The sequence below is a fragment of the Strongylocentrotus purpuratus genome, unplaced genomic scaffold, assembly GCF_000002235.5.
Source record: "Strongylocentrotus purpuratus isolate Spur 01 unplaced genomic scaffold, Spur_5.0 spur5_scaffold_9, whole genome shotgun sequence".
In the NCBI taxonomy this organism is placed as follows: Eukaryota; Metazoa; Echinodermata; class Echinoidea; order Camarodonta; family Strongylocentrotidae; genus Strongylocentrotus; species Strongylocentrotus purpuratus.
Window position 1 is genome coordinate 12,246,905 of NW_022145615.1, and position 20,417 is coordinate 12,267,321.

Sequence of the window (20,417 nt, forward strand, 5' to 3'; positions counted from 1 at the left end):
TACTTTGAAATAAGCTCTCATTTTTTATGGTATTAACTTGTCCATGTTTTCAGATAATATTAAAACCGACAGTTTTAATGGATTGTGTTCATGATTTATATTAATATTACTGTATTTAGGTTCTTTCATTACCCCATCCTAAGAGCATATAATTCATTATTTATTATATTCATTACGAAGAGACAAAACATGTTAATTTTTTATACCTCTAAATTTGTTACTCACTAAGCAGGATTATATATTTTTTAGTCTCCCCTCAGTACGTCCGTATTGTCTGATCTTATTAAAATATTAATGTACATTGAATTCTCCTATTTAACTGGATTCAAGAGTGATTTGTCAATATTAATTTATCATGAGCGCAAAATACAACTGTATAAATATGATGACAATCATGCACGCACGCATGCATGGTCGAATCTGTCAGTTGTAATAGATTGATTTGTCGATAAAAGTACTTTCGGTTGAAATTAGTCTGTACGTATTGATTCATAGTATGGAATACAACACATCTGTACAAATATAATGACATTTGTCAAGTAGGGGAGGCGCCTGTATTCAGGGGCGGATCAAGCCGGCGACAAGAGTGGGGGCCCAAATCTTGAGATTTTTTTTTAGCGCCGACTCAGCCGGCCGGTGAATAAACGGGGGGGGGGGGGGGGTGAGGGGGTAAGAGCACATATTATTATTTTTGGGTACAGTTTTTGAGGAAAAATTTAGCGCCGACTCGGCCTGCCGGTGAATAAGCGGGGGGGGGGGGGGGGTGTGGAGCACATTTCGTTGTTGTTTTGTTTTGTTTTGTTTTGTTGGGGGGGGGGGGCCCAATTCGTGAGAAAATATTTAGCAGCGATTCATCCAGTCGGGGGGGGGGGGGGGGGTGATGGAAAGGAAAACCACTAGTTTTTTTTGGGGGGTGGGGTGGGCGATTTTTTTTTTTTTTTTTTTTTGGGGGGGGGGGGGGTGCCCGCTTTTGTTTTTTGTTTTAAAAAAAGTTTAAATTTACGTTATTATCCTATTTTATTAACAGTTTTTTTATGGGGGGGGGGGCTGGGGGAAAGCCATTTGCGGAAATGTATTTACAAGGGGGCTGACGCCGGATATCAACTTTCCAGTTTCTATTTTTTTTAAAAGATACCTTGCTTCGTAATATAAATATTTTAAAAAGGTGATAAAAATTGCATAATCGGGCAACTCACTACAAATCACCCAGTATGTCTATGCCTCTATTGATTTTGTTCGGAAGAAGCTCAGTCAAGTTTCATTTTTATTTAAAAACATGCTGTCGAAATAAATTATGATTATGGTTTAAACAGAACTAACGAAATTGAAAACGTTTCGTGAAATATATAGGAAAACGAGTTTTAAGAACATCAAGGTGTTGAATAAAAGTTTGTTAGAACCAAATAATCCTTGATAACCCCGAGGAAATCTTCCTCAGGAAAACTACCACAGGGCCCAGAAACACAAATGTTTGCATTCAATTGCATCGGCGTTTTTTACTGGTTGATGGTCAGCCTTTTGAACAATATGTGCAGACAACGACGGTCCTGATTGGCCATTGTCATTTTAGTTACAATTGATTGCAAACCTTTGTGTTACGGGGTCCAGGACTTCCCAAAGAATATTACCCGGTGCGTAACCCCCCCCCCCCCCAAAAAAAAAAAAAAAAAAAAAAAATTAAAAAAATTAATTTGCCCCTGCACTGCATTATGTAGGGTCTAGCTGTCAATAACCAAATGTCATAAAAGGGGAAGTAGGATAGATAGGGGAAGGAAGTGAGAGCTGAGACAGAGAGAAAAGGGAGAGAAGAATGGAGAATGGAGAGAGTGGAAGGAAGGAGAGATAACAAGAGAATGAAAGACGTACAAGAAAGAGAGAGAGAGAGAGAGAGAGAAGGTTTTCGTGTATCGGCGTGCGTGTGCGTGTGTGTGTCCGTGCGTCCGTGTGTGGGTGGGTATGTTTGTGAGAGGTCAATTAAATTTAAATATTAGGCATGAGAAGGACAACACTCATTTAGTTAGCCAATCTCGTATTCATTGGGTGCCGGTCAAATACCATGTCAATAGCATTGCACAAACGTAATGGAGCGTAGCCATGGATACAAAATATACATGCAAGAAATAGTTCCGTCTTTCTTCTGAAACCTGCCATTTCAATCTTTTAACAATATCAAGACCACTTTACTTAAAATCAAAATTCCTTTTAAATATTCTTGCTGCTCTTTTTTTGTAATCTAAGGATGCTTGTTATATACAGAACAACTCCCCCATATCGAACATGCGCAATCTAATATAGGTTGGATTGTACATGTATACATTTTATTCAAAACATTTGTATCGGTGAAATTACTGACCTTTTTTAAAGAAAATATTTTATAAGGTAACGATTTACTAAGTTTCTTTACATGAATATTCCAGGTTAATATTTTGTTCATGTTTGCTTTTATTACCATCCAAAGAAATGTTTAAATCCTGAATAGTTTGTGAGTTGCGTTTCAATAACATACTGTACGTTTTTTTCAGTATTAACTTTTACTTTATTTCTTTTATACCACTTACTATTTTCTACTAGATGAGCCTGCAGCTTATCCCTAATAACTTCGATATTTTTATCAGAAATATATATAACAACGTCATCAGCATATATATTGCATGAACATGATCTTAAACATTCACTTATATCGTTAATACAAACAAGAAAAAGGAGAGGACCCAGTGCACTGCCATGGGGTATTCCAATAGACAGACTCTTAAAATAAGACAATTTCTCATGACAATAAACAGTTTTTTTTCTACCAGACATGTAGTTCGTAAACCATATCGACACATTATTCTGAACACCATATCTTTCTAATTTTTGGAGTAATAAATTATCATCGATAAGTCGGGATGATTCCAGGCATCGAGATGACCGAATAAATATTCAACCTTTATCTAGTATTTAAATTAATATTTGTGCCGTAATAAAAGTGCAATTGTTTTCGCTCGCTCGCAATATTTGAGAACCGGGCAGTATATTTTCGGGTAAGAGGCCCTCACGGCCCGGACGCGAAAATGTGCCCGTGCGTCTATGTATACCAGGGATGGAAAAAAAATTCTTTGATGAATTTCCCATTGGAAAAACGCGTAACTTAAACTTTTAAAAGGGTGCCGTGACTAAAAAAAAAAGAGGAGATGAAATACGCCGATCTAGTACTAGATCGAAAACTTGTACCCCCTCTAATTATTTCTTTCTGGGGGATACACAAACTACAAGCACTGCTTTTTAGTGGATACCCCCATTTCCTCAGAAATTAAGAATTTCTTGTAATACTTTTGTTATGTGTAAAGTGTACTTGTATAATTACCAAGGGAAAAAAAGAAATTTGTATATACATTTTTTGTTATACTTTCTGTAATAATATATGGAATACCTTTGTTTATCTTTCTGTTGAAAATGAAATAAATATGAATTGAATTGAATTAGTGACCGAGCCCCCGCTATGCCGCTGTATAGCGGTTTCCTGAAATCCCCTCAGAGAGTGTAATAGCCCTGGTACTATTGTTCTCATGAATATCGATGTACAGGGTGATCGCGGGTTTGCACAATAATATGTTTTGATAAAGGAATCACGGTAAAAAGAATCGCGTTCCAGCCTTTTGTCCATAGTCGATTAATTAAATCAGAAAAACCTTCAATACGTTTAATTTGAAGTTCGATGCGACAGGCATGACATACTGGCAATAATAAAATCCTTGTATTTTCACGTTAAAAACATGTAATATAATTTTTTTAAATTAAAATTCTTTGAAGTACCAATACGGTCAAACCCCGGGAATCTATTTGGTTCTGAATGCGTTTCCGCCATGTTGTTGACGTTGTTTTGCATATTAAAATTCAGGAACTATTAATAGCCTGATATATCACGATAATAATAATAATTTGAAATCTTGTTCAGCGGCTATAACATTTGATATTAAATCAGTTGGAATTCATTTCACACCTGTATAATGTTGTCTTTTAATGTAAAATAAGTTACAGTAATGATTTGCACCCATACATGAGGATTCAAGTAATGTTTTACATTCTCAGAGCAGAAAAGTTATTTTTGAACTCGCTAATTTGGGTACAGCCTATGTGATATACGGTAGTCATATCACTGTTTTATAAATTAAGCGAAACTTTAAAATGACATTTTCACTGTTTTGTTTGTTTGATTTATTCAATTCAATTTTGAAATAATTCGGACTTGCCCTTTAAGCTATCTTTATCAATGAGTATTACTTTTACAATTATGTTTAGCTATTGTCCAGCGTTAACCCAACTTCCAGTCTACCCTATAATCACGTGTATAGTGTGGTGGTATAGTGGTTAATTCCCTTAACTCTAAATCCAAGGGTTACGGGTTCGAATCCAAGCTCGGCACTAACGTAATTTTTGGCAAGACATTAATCCATAATTGTCCCCTCTCCACCCAGGTGTAAATGACTACCTGGTAATTGCCAAGCTGATAATAATTGCAGGGACCACATGAAGAACATCATGGATGATAATGAGGTTTCCATGGAAAAACAAAATTATCATTATTATGTTATTATAAATGTCGCAAACGATTTGTTATTATTTTCTTCCTTTTTCAGCCTTTCCGAATGGCAGGAGTGCTGCAATGCCACCCGGCACGACATGGATTTTCAGTGCGGGACAACGCTGACAGCCTTCTCGTCATGTGACAAGCTACTCGACAACCTTGCCATCGAGGTACTCGTCTGGATCGTTGGGATGTCGTCCTTCCTCGGCAACGCGTTCGTCCTGATTCTACGATCTCGGACCTTCTGTTCAAAGACATCACGCATAGCTCGCATCAACGCCCTCATGATCCTTAGCTTAGCGGCTGCGGATATCCTCAATGGTATCTATCTCCTCATCATCGGTAGCGTTGGCGCGAAATTCGGATATGATTACTACTTCTTCGCCGATAAATGGCTTGGAAGTCCACTATGTCAGGTAGCTGGCTATATGGCCACGGTGTCGGGTCAGATGTCGGTGTTCATGTTGACGCTGATCAGCATCGAACGCATGCTTGCCATCGTTTTCCCATTCCGATTAGAATTCCACATGGGCACCAGGACAACCGGAATTGCCATCATGTTCATTTGGCTTGTCTCAATCATCATCTGCTCCATCCCGTTCATGTTCCCTTCGAGCTTCACTGGTTTCTACGGCAACTCGGACGTCTGCATAGGACTTCCGGTGGGGCTCTACATCTACGCTGTTCCGGGAGGCGGTGAGTCGGGCGAGTTGGAGATCGAAGGGTCGTCGTGGTACTTCGGAATCGCTATCTACGTCGGGATCAACGTCCTCTGCTTGTCCACCATCCTCATTTGCTACATCATCATTTTCTACGTGGTGAAGCGTTCTGGTCGACGAGCCAACCGCACCAAGGACAGCCTACAGGAAATCCAGATGGCGGGAAGGATGGCGGTGATCGTCTGTACCGACTTCGCTGCCTGGTTTCCTATCGTAGTCATGTTCATCCTCGTTCTCGTACACGCTTGGAACATGCCTGCCACTCTTTATGCTTTCGTCGTGGCCCTGCTACTCCCAATCAACTCAGCATTAAATCCCTATATCTATACCATCACACAAGTTATATCAAAGAGAAGAGAACGTTTAGGAAAGAGTACAAACATTTCTGGAATTAGTGGGGTATCGTTAGATAAACTGACTTAACTTCTTTTGTTAAAAAATTAATCGTGCTCTTAGACATCAAAATGAGGCTAACTTAATGGCTTTTTTGTTCTGGACATTCATGCTTTTTAACAGTAGTGACATGAAAAAATAGAAAAATCATTAAAAAGGGATTGCTGAAACCATTCACATTATTATACAGCGACACAATATTATATTGGTAATACATGTACAGAGCACATTCGTACTTTATATTTTTGTTTGTTACTGTACTATTATAGTAAGTTAAGTTATAGAATCATTCGAAACCTTTAAATGTTTCGAAATTTTTTCATTTAGATTTTAATAATTTTTAAAACGTGTAGTTTGAATTTTCTTGCCATCAAATGTACTATCGAGAGATTACAAAGACTTTGTCTTATTGTATTATAGGGATGAAGGTTTACTGAAAATATATGCAAGTTAATTATGTAACAATCTCTCTCAGGTGTTCTGACAATTGCATGTCCACACGTACACCAGAGCCTTCTATATAGTCCTTCTCCATACCTATATATCTTTAGCCTTCTTCTTCATTTTGCATGTCATTATTATCTGCCATCTATCAAGTCTGACATCACTTCTATTCTTGGTCCACCTCTTCTTCGTTTACCATCCATCTTCCCTTCCAAGATACCCCTGAGCATGTTCTTCCCCCGTAAGACGTGTAAGACGTGTCCTATCCATTTTTTTCTTCCGTCTCCAGATTGTTTCTCTCAAGCTTCTTTGTTCATGGTTCTTTCCTTCTCTCTAGCACTTCTTCATTGGTGACCATGTCCTTCCAAGTAATTCCTTCCATTTTCTCCTCAGCCACATTTCCAAACTGTCAATCAACCTTTCCTCAGCTCTCCCGATTGTCCAAGTTTCGGAGCCATTCAATGCTGCAATCCAAACCAGACAAGTCTCTTCTTAAGATTTAGATTGATCCTTTTTGCTGCCAGTACCCTAACGTGTGTAGAGAATGCCTTCTGAGCTAGTGCTGTGCGAGTTTTCATTTCTCTGGTGTTGCATCAATCACTAGAGATGTAATAATATACTCTTAATAATTTTTTAAAATCGACATTCATAGTGATAAGAGCCATAACCCTAGAAGCCAGGGGTGCTGAGGTAGGTGTACTTCTCCAGAAGATGCTGTATGCATGCGCTGTAGAGGTGCTGTATAAGCGAATTTTAAGTTAAAAAGACAAACATGACAAACTTTGAGACACCCCCTAAAAACGAATTAAATGTAAAAACCTTTGGTTTTCTTGCTTAAATTCGCTCACAGGTGCCTGGTAAAAGCGAATTAATACTTTGAAATAAGCTCTTATTGTTTATGGTATTAACTTGTCCATGTTTTCAGATGTTTTCAGATTTTTTATGTTAATATTACTGTATTTAGGTTCTTTCATTACCCCATCCTAAGAGCATATAATTCATTATTTATTATATTCATTACGAAGAGACAAAACATGTTAATTTTTTATACCTCTAAATTTGTTACTCACTAAGCAGGATTATATATTTTTAGTCTCCCCTCAGTACGTCTGTATTGTCTGATCTTATTAAACTATTAATGTACATTGAATTCTCTTATTTAACTGGATTCAAGAGTGATTTGTCAATATCAATTTATCATGAGCGCAAAATACAACTGTATAAATATGATGACAGTCATAGACGCACGCATGCATGGTCGAATCTGTCAGTTGTAATAGATTGATTTGTCGATAAAAGAACTTTTGGTTGAAATTAGTCTGTTCGTATTGATTCAGATTATGGAATACAACACATCTGTACAAATATAATGACAATTGTCAAGTAGGGGAGGCTCCTGTATTCAGGGGCGGATCCAGCCGGCGACAAGAGTGGGAGCCCAAATCTTGAGAATTTTTTTAGCACCGACTCAGCCGGCCGGTGATTAAACGGGGGGGGGGGGGGGGGCGAGGGGGTAAGAGCACATATTATTTTTTTTGGTACAGTTTTTGAGGAAAATTTTAGCGCCGACTTGGCCGGCCGGTGAATAAGCGGGGGGGGGGGGGGGGGGGGAGCACATTTTGTTGTTGTTTTGTTTTGTTTTGTTGGGGGGGGGGGCCAATTCGTGAGAAAATATTTAGCAGCGATTCATCCAGTCGGGGGGGGGGGGGTGATGGAAAGGAAAACCACTATTTTTTTTTTTGGGGGGGTGGGGTGGGCGAATTTTTTTTTTTTTTTTTTTTTTTTTTGGGGGGGGTGCCCGCTTTTGTTTTTTGTTTTAAAAAAAGTTTAAATTTACGTTATTATCCTATTTTATTAACAGTTTTTTTATGGGGGGGGGGGCTGGGGGAAAGCCATTTGCGGAAATGTATTTACAAGGGGGCTGACGCCGGATATCAACTTTCCAGTTTCTATTTTTTTTAAAAGATACCTTGCTTCGTAATATAAATATTTAAAAAAGGTGATAAAAATTGCATAATCGGGCAACTCACTACAAATCACCCAGTATGTCTATGCCTCTATTGATTTTGTTCGGAAGAAGCTCAGTCAAGTTTCATTTTTATTTAAAAACATGCTGTCGAAATAAATTATGATTATGGTTTAAACAGAACTAACGAAATTGAAAACGTTTCGTGAAATATATAGGAAAACGAGTTTTAAGAACATCAAGGTGTTGAATAAAAGTTTGTTAGAACCAAATAATCCTTGATAACCCCGAGGAAATCTTCCTCAGGAAAACTACCACAGGGCCCAGAAACACAAATGTTTGCATTCAATTGCATCGGCGTTTTTTACTGGTTGATGGTCAGCCTTTTGAACAATATGTGCAGACAACGACGGTCCTGATTGGCCATTGTCATTTTAGTTACAATTGATTGCAAACCTTTGTGTTACGGGGTCCAGGACTTCCCAAAGAATATTACCCGGTGCGTAACCCCCCCCCCCCAAAAAAAAAAAAAAAAAAAAATTAAAAAAAAAATAATTTGCCCCTGCACTGCATTATGTAGGATCTAGTTGTCAATAACCAAATGTCATAAAAGAGGAAGTAGGATAGATAGGGGAGAGGGAGTGAGAGCTGAGACAGAGAGAGAGAAGGGAGAGAAGAATGGAGAATGGAGAGAGTGGAAGGAAGGAGAGATAACAACAGAAAGAAAGACGTACAAGAAAGAGAGAGAGAGAGAGAGAGAGAGAGAAGGTTTTCGTGTATCGGCGTGCGTGTGCGTGTGTGTGTCCGTGCGTCCGTGTGTGGGTGGGTATGTTTGTGAGAGGTAGGGGGAGCGGGGAAGAGTAGGACTTTTTTCCTACCAGTAAAATAACCTCCATATTAGTTAAATATTTTTTAATCTATAGAGTGAATAACATGTACAATATTATTGTCTTATACTTTATGTTTATGTCCTTTAAGTTTACTTTGTTGCTCAGTTATAATATACTGCAAATGAGTTTTTGTTAAACCATGTTTATGTATAAACAATTAATATTGAAAACGCTTATTTATTTTATTCAATTGTATATGTTCTTGTTTGTATAACATTTGGAGGAATACAAAAAAAATACCATAACAAAAAGAAAAAAAGTGTGTGTTTGTGTATGATTATTTGAAATTGTATGAACGGACTGACACTATATGAAAAAACCCAATACCGATAGAGTATTTTCTAAAATATAAGACAAGAATAATATAATCTTTAATTGTTAAAGCCTCTATCAGGGATTAGCATGCAAGGTCTCACAAACTTATCTCAAAATGTATTTATAGCAACAAGATGTGTTGATGAAGGTATGTAGACAATTTCAGATCAGATGACGTTGTGCATGGTTTTCTCTTTTTGAGTGAAGATTGAAGCCCTCATTTTGTACACAATAAATGAGGTGAATAAACATTACCAGCTGCAGAATTTAATTTGAAAAGAACAATTAATGTATTTTTGCTAATAATAAATATTTTGATTTTGAGATTTTAACCGTGCAAATCCCTGCCACGCCCTTTAAAACACAAATACTAACACTGACTAAAATTCGTATTATTATTATGTATTACATCATAATCACTCGTATCGAAAGCATCATTCCCAAAGTTTTCCATGAGCGTGTGAACGGAATTCTATCCTGGCCCACGTGGTTACAACATTATCAGACTTTCACTGACATCCTACACTTTAATTCCGGCCAAAAAACACGTGTTTTATGATCCCATACCAGTGTTTTTTCTTTTTAATTATTTCCTTCTTTATGAAGACACAATTTTTTTTTTTATAGATATAACAAAATAAATATTCCGCCCACACTGTCTCTGCGTCTCTGTGTGTCACTGAACTTGATAAACATAACCATGACTTGTGATCATTTCCGACAAAAGTAACTTAACAGATGCGACTCGAATTACTCCGTAGTTTCAGGGGCGGATCCAGAATGGTTAGAAATGAGGAGGTGGAAAGAGGGGGGGGGCCGGGGGTGATGATTTTTTTTTTTTTTTTTTTTTTTTGCAGTATGAAAGCTATAGTTTGCGTTTAAACAGGGGGAAATGGGCTGGTTGTGTTGCCCTTAAAGGCATCGTTTCACCATGTTAAATCTTAGATGCATGCCCCTGACGTGTTATCAGTTTCACTCTGTGATATGGTGTAATATTGAAGCCCTAAAAAATTGCGCTTCAAAATGATCATGAAGCGCCTCAAAAAGTAAAAATCTTTGAGTGACCGGTTTTACCATACTCATTTCCCCCATTAGACTGTAGTGTTATAAAAAGTGTTAGGAAAACGATTTTTAAAATTTTGATTTCTATTCATAAATATTTGATAATTAGACAGGCGATCGGATTATACAATTCATGGGTTCCTGACTGACCTAAAGGTTTATAATTATCATTGCAGCGTGAGCTAAATCCAAGATTTTGTTTCAGAATCTGAGACAAAGTTACCCGATCCCTTTAAAGGGACTTGGTAACATCGTTCAGATGACAAAAAATGGTACTAAGGTAGTGACTTCAATGCTACATGTACAATTAACATTAAATTCTCCTAACCATTTTTGAATTTTCCCAACCGTTTTTCCATGAAAATAAGACATAAGACAGGCTTTTAAAAATCTTACAACACTTAAATGTCTGGAATGGTATATAGAGCTAATGCATTGCTTTGTGAAGATTTAAATTCACCTTTAATGTAATTAAATTGTAATGCTATAGTTGAGAGAATTAAGGAATCGATCAGATCAGTTTTTCCCAATTGTTATCATTAATTAAATTTCAATTCAATTCAATTTCGGTTTATTAATATCAACATATACAATATACAATGCAGTAGTCCAGGGACCAATAATGCAATGTTTACATAAAATGTGCATAAAAACAGGAATGATCATATAAATGTACAAAAAAATGATAAAAGATAAAGTTAACATTATTGTTCATTCCTAAAGTTATATACATATATAAATAAATGATAGTAGATGGATTAAAAACCTATAACAGTAATTTGAAATGTTGAACCAATTATTGCAAGTATACATAATCTTTAAATCAAGAAATTATTAAAAAAAATATGTTTATATAGCCTATATAGAGAGAGGGAATTATTTTATTTCAATTGTTAAAATGAGATCCATAGACTGAAAAAGTATACATGCAGGTGTGTCTGTTGTGTGACAGGTAAGGTCAAATTATATTGAATGGAATTATTACATTAAAAATATACCATTTAAGCATTCCATATAAATTGATCTATAATGCCTATGAGCATACACAAATTCTTATAATTGTCGAGTTTCCACATTACATTTAAAATTGAAGTTGGGTTACAATTATATTATTGCAGCAGAATTATACACGGTGGTTTAAGAACAACTTTATAAGAAAAATGAAGAGCACTCAATAATGTTTGCACAAAATTTTGATTTTGGGATCGATTTTGAGTTCAATTAAACAAAGTAACAAAACAATAACTCTAATATTATTAAAAAGAAGAAGGAAAAAAAAAGTATATATTACTATAGATGATCTACAACTAAGCATTCTGCAACTTTAAGAGAGCTCCATACTAGCGACATTAGTGCGGCATGCAGATAAAGAAAATCATATTTTAACAAAAATAATCACGGAAATTTCTAGTTCTACCTAGCTCAAACCAACTTTGAGCTAGGTAGAACTAGAAATTTCCGTGATACAGCATCCGGCATCGAGGGAGGAATCCAGGATTTCTTCAAGTTTAACAGTTTCCGGAGAACATCCGACAAGCAAAGAAACAAAAGAGGCATTTTGAGAGCTAATTTACTTTTTAAATATATCTGACGGAATGAGAAGTTTGAAAGGAGCCCTTTTTAGGGTTGTGTTCTAAATGTAGGCTAAATGATTTTGAAAGGAGGGGGACCGGGTCGCCTGTTTCCCTTTACATCCACCAATGCAACACCTGACATTTATCATGCGGTCTAGGGGCACCCATAGGGATTCGAAAGTGATCGCTCGTGACCAGTAACATTTTTTCTTCAAATAAAGCTGCCTAAATAATTCCTACCTGATAATTTCACTTTGATATGAGAATCAAATCGAAAGATAAATAAAATGCGACGAACGTTTCAACTCTAAAACGTGTGTCATGAGAGATGATGTGAAGTCCACGTGAATGAAATGAAAGGAATCTCCACAATGTCACGCGAGTCTATAAGGTCATGTTATTAATGAAAGAGATAACTTTGTGTCCTTGCCAAAACCTGACTAAAAATTTCAGCAGAAAAGGGTTATCGAAGGTTGCATCTACAAGGAGGTGGGGGGGGGGGGGGCGTTTATTTGACGTCGGACACAAACACGAAGGCCCAAACCAAAATTGGGATTTTCTCAACAAGAGCTTTAACGTGCCCTTGATTGCTAACACTTTCCTACAAGTTTTCTTTTCCTTCTAAAATACATTTAATATAAAGAAATGGAAAATTCAAATTATCTAACCAAAAGGAAAGAGAAAATTAACAAAGTTGAAATACTTTTTCCAAATATACTTGTTAAATACATTTCATTGTCTGGAAAAAAAGACATAGAAACTACGAAGAAGGATTTCAGTGATTGTAATGATGGTCAAAAGATGAAGCATAAAGCTTCAATTAAATAAACAGAAGAAAGGTTTGCATTTCGACTAGAAACAAAATATAAAGCATATCCGGACTTTTTAACACGCAACTTTTTTCACATGATGGTTCACGGGGATATCTTTTGTTATACTTATACCGTCTAATTTCATTGATTTCGAAATCGAAACAAAAAGACTTTCTTTCTCTTCAATTACTCTATCTAGGCGGAAATAAATGACAATGACAAAGCGTTTTTGTATTAATCTGAAAGTATTGTTGAATCAGCACCTCTAGATTGAATGTTTATATACATCTCTACCAGGGAGGATTTCCCTTTAATTGAGTACAGATGTAATTAATTTCCAGGCTACTTATTGAAAGTGGAAAAGAAATCAACTGTTGTTCTGTCCACCAATATAACTTCAATAATTCTTTACCATGCAGTGCAATGTGCTGTTACGCATGCGTAGATAATTACGGTGATTATAAGTCTACGGATTATTCTTTCGAAATAGAGTGTGAAAAAGGTTTCAAAGCTCAACTGAAAAGAAACTGCATCATGATCGGAGCATATATAAAGAACTACGCATTTTAAAATAGACATTATAACATAATAGTCCGTCTCATTTTTGTAGATGCTTGATATCTAAAAAGGTATTCTGATTTGGCGATTGTAGCACACGCAACAACACATTTAATCCGAGATCATCTTCAGAAAACAAGAGGAACAGTACACATTCAGCAATAATCAGTGAGATTTTAAGCTACAATTTCCGTCAGTGCATCATTTGAATTTGATTTTCGTACAACATTATCTGTCTGCCATATTATGTCGGGCGCAGAGGTTTGTAGCGGTGATCGATATGAATCGAGTCGACTTTTCGTTCAGTGCCAAAAGAAATGTCCGAAGATCCTGACTGATTTTGGATGTTCACTCGAGACCTCGGGAGGGCCTGATGGTGGCCATTCAGTGGTGGAGGTAGATTGGTCCGGACTAGCTTGGAAGGCTGGATGCAGGTAAGATATGTTACTGTAATAATATCATAATAATCACAATTTATTGTGGTTGTATTAAAGCCCCTCTACACTAGTTTGGAATGAAGGGAATAGACCTCCCTGCGAGGTCACTGGCAGGTGGTTGTCTCATCAAATCAGCTCTTAATTTACATAAGAAAAAGGGCATCATGGGGGATCAACGGCTACCGCTTGGGCATTGTTGGCTGTATAGAGAGCGAAGTAGCTATACGTAGTACAGTGGGGCTTTAAAGCAGGGCAGCCACATGCATTATTGATAAACTAGGCTATACGACTCTTCCTGCCCTTGGGCCCTGAAAATATAATAACACCAACAATATTATCAGGTACCCATTGTTTTAATGCACATAAAGATCGTGAGGGAATGTGCGTTAACACCTTGTCCATGTGTGTAAGCACCGATCAAGGATATAACTCAGGACCGCTAGAAGGAAAGTCAAAAGCTTTCAGGTTCTGTAAATTACACGGTGCTCTCATGCACACAATAATAATAATAGTATAGATATATCGACTGCTATTATGAGAGGCATCAAGGGGACGTTACGTCCTGATATGACCCCGAGGCGCGCCGGGGCGGGCGGCGTCCCCGAGAGCCAGTATCGAAACAGCTTTGCTTCGAATATATCGCTGGTTTTGGATGTTCGCCCTTTTTCAGCTGGTCGCCCTTTTTGATATTTTCTAAATCTCTTACGTGTTGACGATGGATTGTCATTCTATTCCTTAAAATTTCTCTCGTCTCTCCAATATATTGTTTGCCACAACCAATACAATTTAGACAATAAAAGCAAGATTTTAAATGTGCATGCAAATGTATCTTTTAATTTGATTTTTTGAATAAATTCCCATTAATGTTAAAATGATATTATCAGTGGTGGGCATATATGGGGACGTTTTACATCTCTTCGTTTCAATGAGGCTGAGGGCAACAGTTTCTTTAAATTCTGCTCCTGTCAGACCTGTCTCCTATTTGACAGGTAAATATTTTTCTAAGGATGAGAATCTTGAGTTAAAAGGGGGAACGTGTGTTTGATAATATTTGAAACATAAAATATATTTTCTTCTTGATTTGTTTTCTCTTTTGTTTGTCTCAAAACATTGTTTTATGTCACGTGCATTTTGTATACCTCTGATGATATTGTCCGGATATGTCCGAATCATGAGCATGGATTCTCATCCCTTTAGTATTTTTCTCTCACTTCTTCATACGATATAATTGTTCAAATTCTCCATGATACGTGCTCAGGAACGTTATGAGATCATTATACCTTTATGCGTCGGCGCAGCGGTACATTCAATGATACCCAGGAGGAACTATTCTTTTCATGAGGGTAAACAAAAGGTATTCTTGAAGCATCTCCGTCACCTTGGCAGTGATTATTCTAAAATGCACAAAGTTGGACTTCTCCATGATTAAAGGACCTGGGGATATTTGGGAGTCATTTTGTATATCAGTGATATATCCAAAGTGGCTAATTATTATTATATGAGCGTATTTCGTTATAAATTATTATGGGGTATAGGTTTAGTGTTGCAATTGGGTTTTAGGGTTAAAGTGAAGTATTCGGCCATACTAGTGTAGGAAATTATCAGGAGCAATAATGATCACAGGAGAAAACACCGTACGACCGGGGGGGGGGGGCATGGGACAAGTACCTCTGGGTTAATCAAAATGGGGGATGACAAGTGAAACAAGGTCGCAAGGAGGAACTATAAGGAAACATGGGAGGGGGAAAGTGGATGTGGAAAGAACATGGTACGACCCCATCCATTCCCCACTGGATGGTCGTGTTTATACCAATAGAAAGTAAAACCGGACCCCCTTCCATATTACAGCCACAGCCATTTAGTCCAGTATACACTAGCGATCACCGGTTGGTATGGACAGGTGGGGCACCGCTCTTACTCGGTATAGAGGTGTCGTAGTCCAGTGGCTTAATCACTTGATTTGAAATGCAAAGGTCGTGGGTTCGATCCCGACACGGCACTAAGCATCCATTGGTAAGGCATTAATCTAAATTTGCCACTCCATACCCAGGAAAGAAATGGGGACCTGTTAGGATGACGAAAGTTAGTGTAAATTGCCATAATTATGCCCTCACGGTGACCGTACTGTTGGAATACTCCCCAGGAAATGGAGATAGTGCACACTATGCGTGAATGAATCCGATGACCAGGATAATAATATCTGTTAAGTGCTTTTTAGAGACAGTATGTTGTATTAAGCGCTATAAACATCCAGATTATTATTCGGTTGATCAAATTAACAAGGTCATTAAATTATTAGGGGGAAGGTAAGAAAGAGGTTCGAAGCGACTTCTTTTCACTTTCCCTTTCTGCCGGCTTTCCATTTCCCACCTTTAAAAACAAACAACCTTTTTCTTTCTCTTCCTCATTTTACTGGGGCACAGATGCAAGCGCCCCCACCCCCGATCAAAGTGATCAAAACCAACAACAACAGTAAACAGAACAAATAGAAAACACAAACGAGACCTTGCTTCCACGAACCCAACTTGTTCTCCAGTAGTATTGGGTATACTAGTCTTCTTAAAAGTATTAAAGTTTTGGGAAATTTTGAAAAATGGGTGGATAGTGATTCTTTCCAATTTTGATATATTAGGATGCCCCTGTGGATGTATTAAAAACGTCAGAAATTTTAGCCCCTAAAACATTTCTGCTTTCGAGAAAAATTGAATATAAAGATTTACCGGTGCTTCCGGTAAATTTTGATAAATTTCAAATAGCTCCTACGGCCGTACAATGGTAGCTGCGACCATGAAAATCTCAGAGTATGTAGTTGTGGTATATAATTTCCGAACGAGAATAGCTAATCGGTCGAATTTAGTCAATATACATTGTTTTATAGCTTAATTAATATCTTGACCTTGAGAGGGAGCTATTCAACATAAAGTGTTTATTATTTACAATTTCAAAACTTTAGAGTCGGTTTCGACCGCGACAACGATCACTGAATATTGTAGGATCGTATATGCTTCTAATGTGTTCATTTGAACCAAATTCATGACCCAATACCAAAACTTTGTATTACCTTTAAACAAAAATATTTTTGTTTGCACATTGTCGACAAATAAATTATTGAATGCTCCAACTAAATAATTATGTGGATATTTAGTTGGGGATTTGCCCCCCCCCCCCTGCCCCTTGTCTGCGCCAAAGGCGATAATAGTGGCCATGTATTAGTACTCTCTCTCTCTCTCTCAAGTGGGGGGGGGGGGGGGGGAACTTAGCGTCCGGGCTCCGTATGAATCCTTTTTCTGTCTTTTTTTCATTTGATTGACACATATTTTCATGAATGAAATGTGGTTTCTTACATCAAGATAACCATTTAAATCATGCCTTCGTTTCCTTCTTATTGTCGTTTTTTATGTATGTGATTTTGTTTCGTTTTAAGTTTGCTTTTTTTTGTGTTTCGTTTTATTTATGTTTAATATTTCATTAACTTGCTTGCTTTTTGGGGGCTGAACACCTGCTAAAGAAAAGAATCATGACTCCGCAACTGAGTATGATCAATTACTCTTGGCATTCATTCTTTTTTCGTCTCTCTCTCCCTCTCTCTCTCTCTCTGTTTTACTCCTTGTAGAAACCGTGACGTAATCATGGCGGTGAATGCTGCCGATATGAAGGTGACGGATGTGGGTCATAGTTCTCTCGTCGAGTATCTGAGAGACAATGGACAAACATGTTCTCTGGTATGCCTTCCTCTGCGATAAGTCATACTGTCGTGTTAGAAAGCTAACATTACTGCTCAGATTAAGAGAAGAAGTAGAAGGAGACAGAGATGAAGATGAAGAAGAAGAAGGAGAAGAAGAAGAAGAAGAAGAAGAAGAAGAAGAAGAAGAAGAAGAAGAAGAAGGAAAAGAAGAAGGAGAAGAAGAAGCAAAAGAAGAATTAGAAGGAAAAAAGAAGAAGGAGAAGAAGAAGAAGCAAAAGAAGGAGAAGCGAAAGAAGAAGAAAAAGAAGAAGAAGAAGCAAAATGAGAAAAGAAGAAGAAGAAGATAAAGAAGGAGAAGATAAAGAAGGAGAAGAAAAGAAAAGGAAGAAGAAGGAGAAGAAAAATAATAAGAAGAAGAAGAAAAAGAAGGGAAAGAAGAAGGAGGTGAATGTTGAGGAGGAGAAATCAGGTCTCAATTCGTATGAAATCTATACAGCAAATTATCTTTTGCACAAGACACCGCCTCAATGAAAAAAAAACACAGCTACTTTCAGAAACAAGTTTGATACGGTGCAGGGGGAGGGGGGGGGGGGCTCCATTTGACCACTTAAGTGAGGCTTCCTGTAATCATTTGTTGGTTTTCTTGTAGATAGAGATATCAGTCAGTACAATAAGAAAGCTCATTATACCTTTTTACAAACACACGCACACACACACACACACCCTTACACATACATACTGACAGAAATGATGAATGGATAAATAAATTAATGAATAAGTATATAAGGAAATATAGGTGTATCAAAATTATGTAAATTAATTCATAAATGAATTCATAAATGAAAATTAATAAACAAATAATTAAATGAAATACACTGTAAAACAAAGTAATATAAAGTACACAAATATTTTAGACCCATCATATCAATAAATCAAATTATATTAATGTTACTAAATATGATTGGCAAGTTCATGAATCCTACGTTCACACATGTAAATCATATTACTCAATTAATATAGGCCTATTAGTAAATCATGTAGTTGTACTTTCTAACATTTTTTTCTTCCTCTTCTTCAGCTAATTAAGCGTGATCAGGAGGATGTGACTAACTTCTACTGGATAGCATTCCATGTCAAAGTCAAGGGTAATAAAGACATTCAATACGTGTTGATACTACAATAATGACGATATAGGCCTACGATAATTATCATCCGGACAACTAGCCATGTATGGTTACTGTGACACATCCAGACAAATAATAATAATAATAATAATATCGAATATTTAGGAGCGCTAAAAAAAATAAGTATACCATAGCGCTTACAAATACAAATATAATTGTAAAGAGGACAAGAAAGTACAGTACAGGAAGTATGTCATCTTTTGAAGGTGGCAAGACAGGTAATACGTGTGTAAAATAAATATCACCTGGACAACTGTCCATGTATAGAATAACTATTATCCAGACCAATAGCCTAGTTATGTTAGACAACTGTGACACATTCAGAAAAAAGTTAATTTCGTGGTACGGATAGATAGCATTGTTTCTTTAGCTTTCGTTGATATTGTCTGATTTCTGCTTTCTGTCGAGTCTGTATTATTTTTATCTCCATTTGCTGCTGCTTGTCGATCAGTATTATTTCTTTCTTTCTTTGTTTATTAAATTATATTTTTTTAATCTAAAATCAAAGTTCTCCATTCCTGTCCTCCCTTTTGATTTTTTTTTGCGAAGGTTGAAAAATGTCTCCGCCGGGAATCGAACCTGGGTCACTGGCTTCGGCGACACCAGATTCATTATTATTCAAGATTCCTATTATAATATGTATATATAACCATATACATGTATATATAATTATATAATGTGATGGCAAGTTTATTTGTAACAGTCACCTTTCTTTGCAAAGTTTACAACATAGTCGGAAATTAAGATGCAAACAATGGTCTCTGTTTTAAGCTGAATTCATCATTGGAGTTCTCTAGAAATTTAATCTGAAACAATGATGAGAAGATACAATCATTCGAATGGCATCTCTGAAACTCCCAAAGCACTAAACAGTCGAGCGTGTGAGAACAATCGACAAACATTCATAGAGAAGACAATAATCATTGTAAAAAAATACGTTTCTGTACATCTTGTGCCCATATTTTCATGCGTTACCCCGTAACAGGAGAATTTGCCGTGTAAATCTTTTAAACATATTGACAAAGTTTTTATAAATTTAACCTTTTTTTTCTTCTTCAGTTTCCAATATATATGTCATTATCTAGTACTAAGGCTAACATGATTTTCGTTGAAATATAACTGTCAGTCATAAATAGAAAAGGGAAAGTGGAGGCAATTCTAAACTTTGAAATGCAAAGGTTTTTTTGCAACTGTACATTATAAGGCATCAAATATACCGAAGTTGACAAACGTGAAGAAAACAGAAGAAGAACAAAAGTTTTGTAGTGCTCTGATGAAAAGAAGAAAAAATCTTTTAAAGCCCGTCAGTACTAGTTTGGCCAGGGGGGGGGGGGGGGGTTAGACCTCCCTTCAGGGTCACTGACAGGTGGTTATCTCATCAAATCAGCTCTCAATTAACATAAGAATAAGGGGATCATGGGGGACCAACAGGCACCGATTAGGCATTGTTTGCTATATAGAGGGCGCAAGTAGCTATAAGTAGTACAGTGGGGCTTTAACACTAACTTTCCCATTTATCTTTAACAGGACGGGAACCCATTGTCGACAAACGGAAGAAGCGACCAGTCGGACCCGATATCAACAACGCAGAGCGAGTCTATGAGGCCTTGCCGCCATGGGCCCGCCGAACCTTAACCAGGTCTTGGTATTCTACTCTCCAGTTCCATTATGATGGGTCTGAAAAGATTCGCCTGGTGTCAGGACAAAGTACAAGCAGAGATCGCTACTTGGGATTCTTCGTAAAACCTGGAGCTCTAGAGCCTAAATTCACCATAGATGATTGTGAGTTCTTCGAATACTAGCCCATTATG

At 37.0% G+C, this 20,417-nt stretch overlaps 2 protein-coding genes across 2 annotated transcripts; both read left to right on the forward strand.

The window, feature by feature from the left end:
- The first annotated feature begins 4,662 nt into the window (after positions 1 to 4,662).
- LOC115920509 (relaxin receptor 2-like) lies at positions 4,663 to 5,709 on the forward strand. The gene has a single exon (XM_030976332.1). It carries the CDS (start codon positions 4,663 to 4,665, stop codon positions 5,707 to 5,709), a length of 1,047 nt encoding a protein of 348 aa, XP_030832192.1.
- A 7,604-nt stretch (positions 5,710 to 13,313) lies between these two features.
- Positions 13,314 to 18,643, forward strand: LOC115920486. The gene is made up of 3 exons (XM_030976274.1): positions 13,314 to 13,734; positions 17,351 to 17,459; positions 18,501 to 18,643. The coding sequence occupies exons 1-3, from the start codon at positions 13,547 to 13,549 to the stop codon at positions 18,603 to 18,605; spliced, it is 402 nt and encodes a 133-aa protein (XP_030832134.1). The 5' UTR covers positions 13,314 to 13,546; the 3' UTR covers positions 18,606 to 18,643.
- The last annotated feature ends 1,774 nt before the right edge of the window (positions 18,644 to 20,417 follow it).

Bases quoted from the DNA above. Each gene is read 5' to 3' on its own strand.
- LOC115920486 (XM_030976274.1), top strand. From the start codon at position 13,547: ATGTCGGGCGCAGAGGTTTGTAGCGGTGATCGATATGAATCGAGTCGA. The intron at 13,735-17,350 runs GTAAGATATGTT...TACTCCTTGTAG, and splicing joins GCTTGGAAGGCTGGATGCAG to AAACCGTGACGTAATCATGG. The intron at 17,460-18,500 runs GTATGCCTTCCT...CCTCTTCTTCAG, and splicing joins ATGGACAAACATGTTCTCTG to CTAATTAAGCGTGATCAGGA.
- LOC115920509 (XM_030976332.1), top strand. From the start codon at position 4,663: ATGGATTTTCAGTGCGGGACAACGCTGACAGCCTTCTCGTCATGTGAC.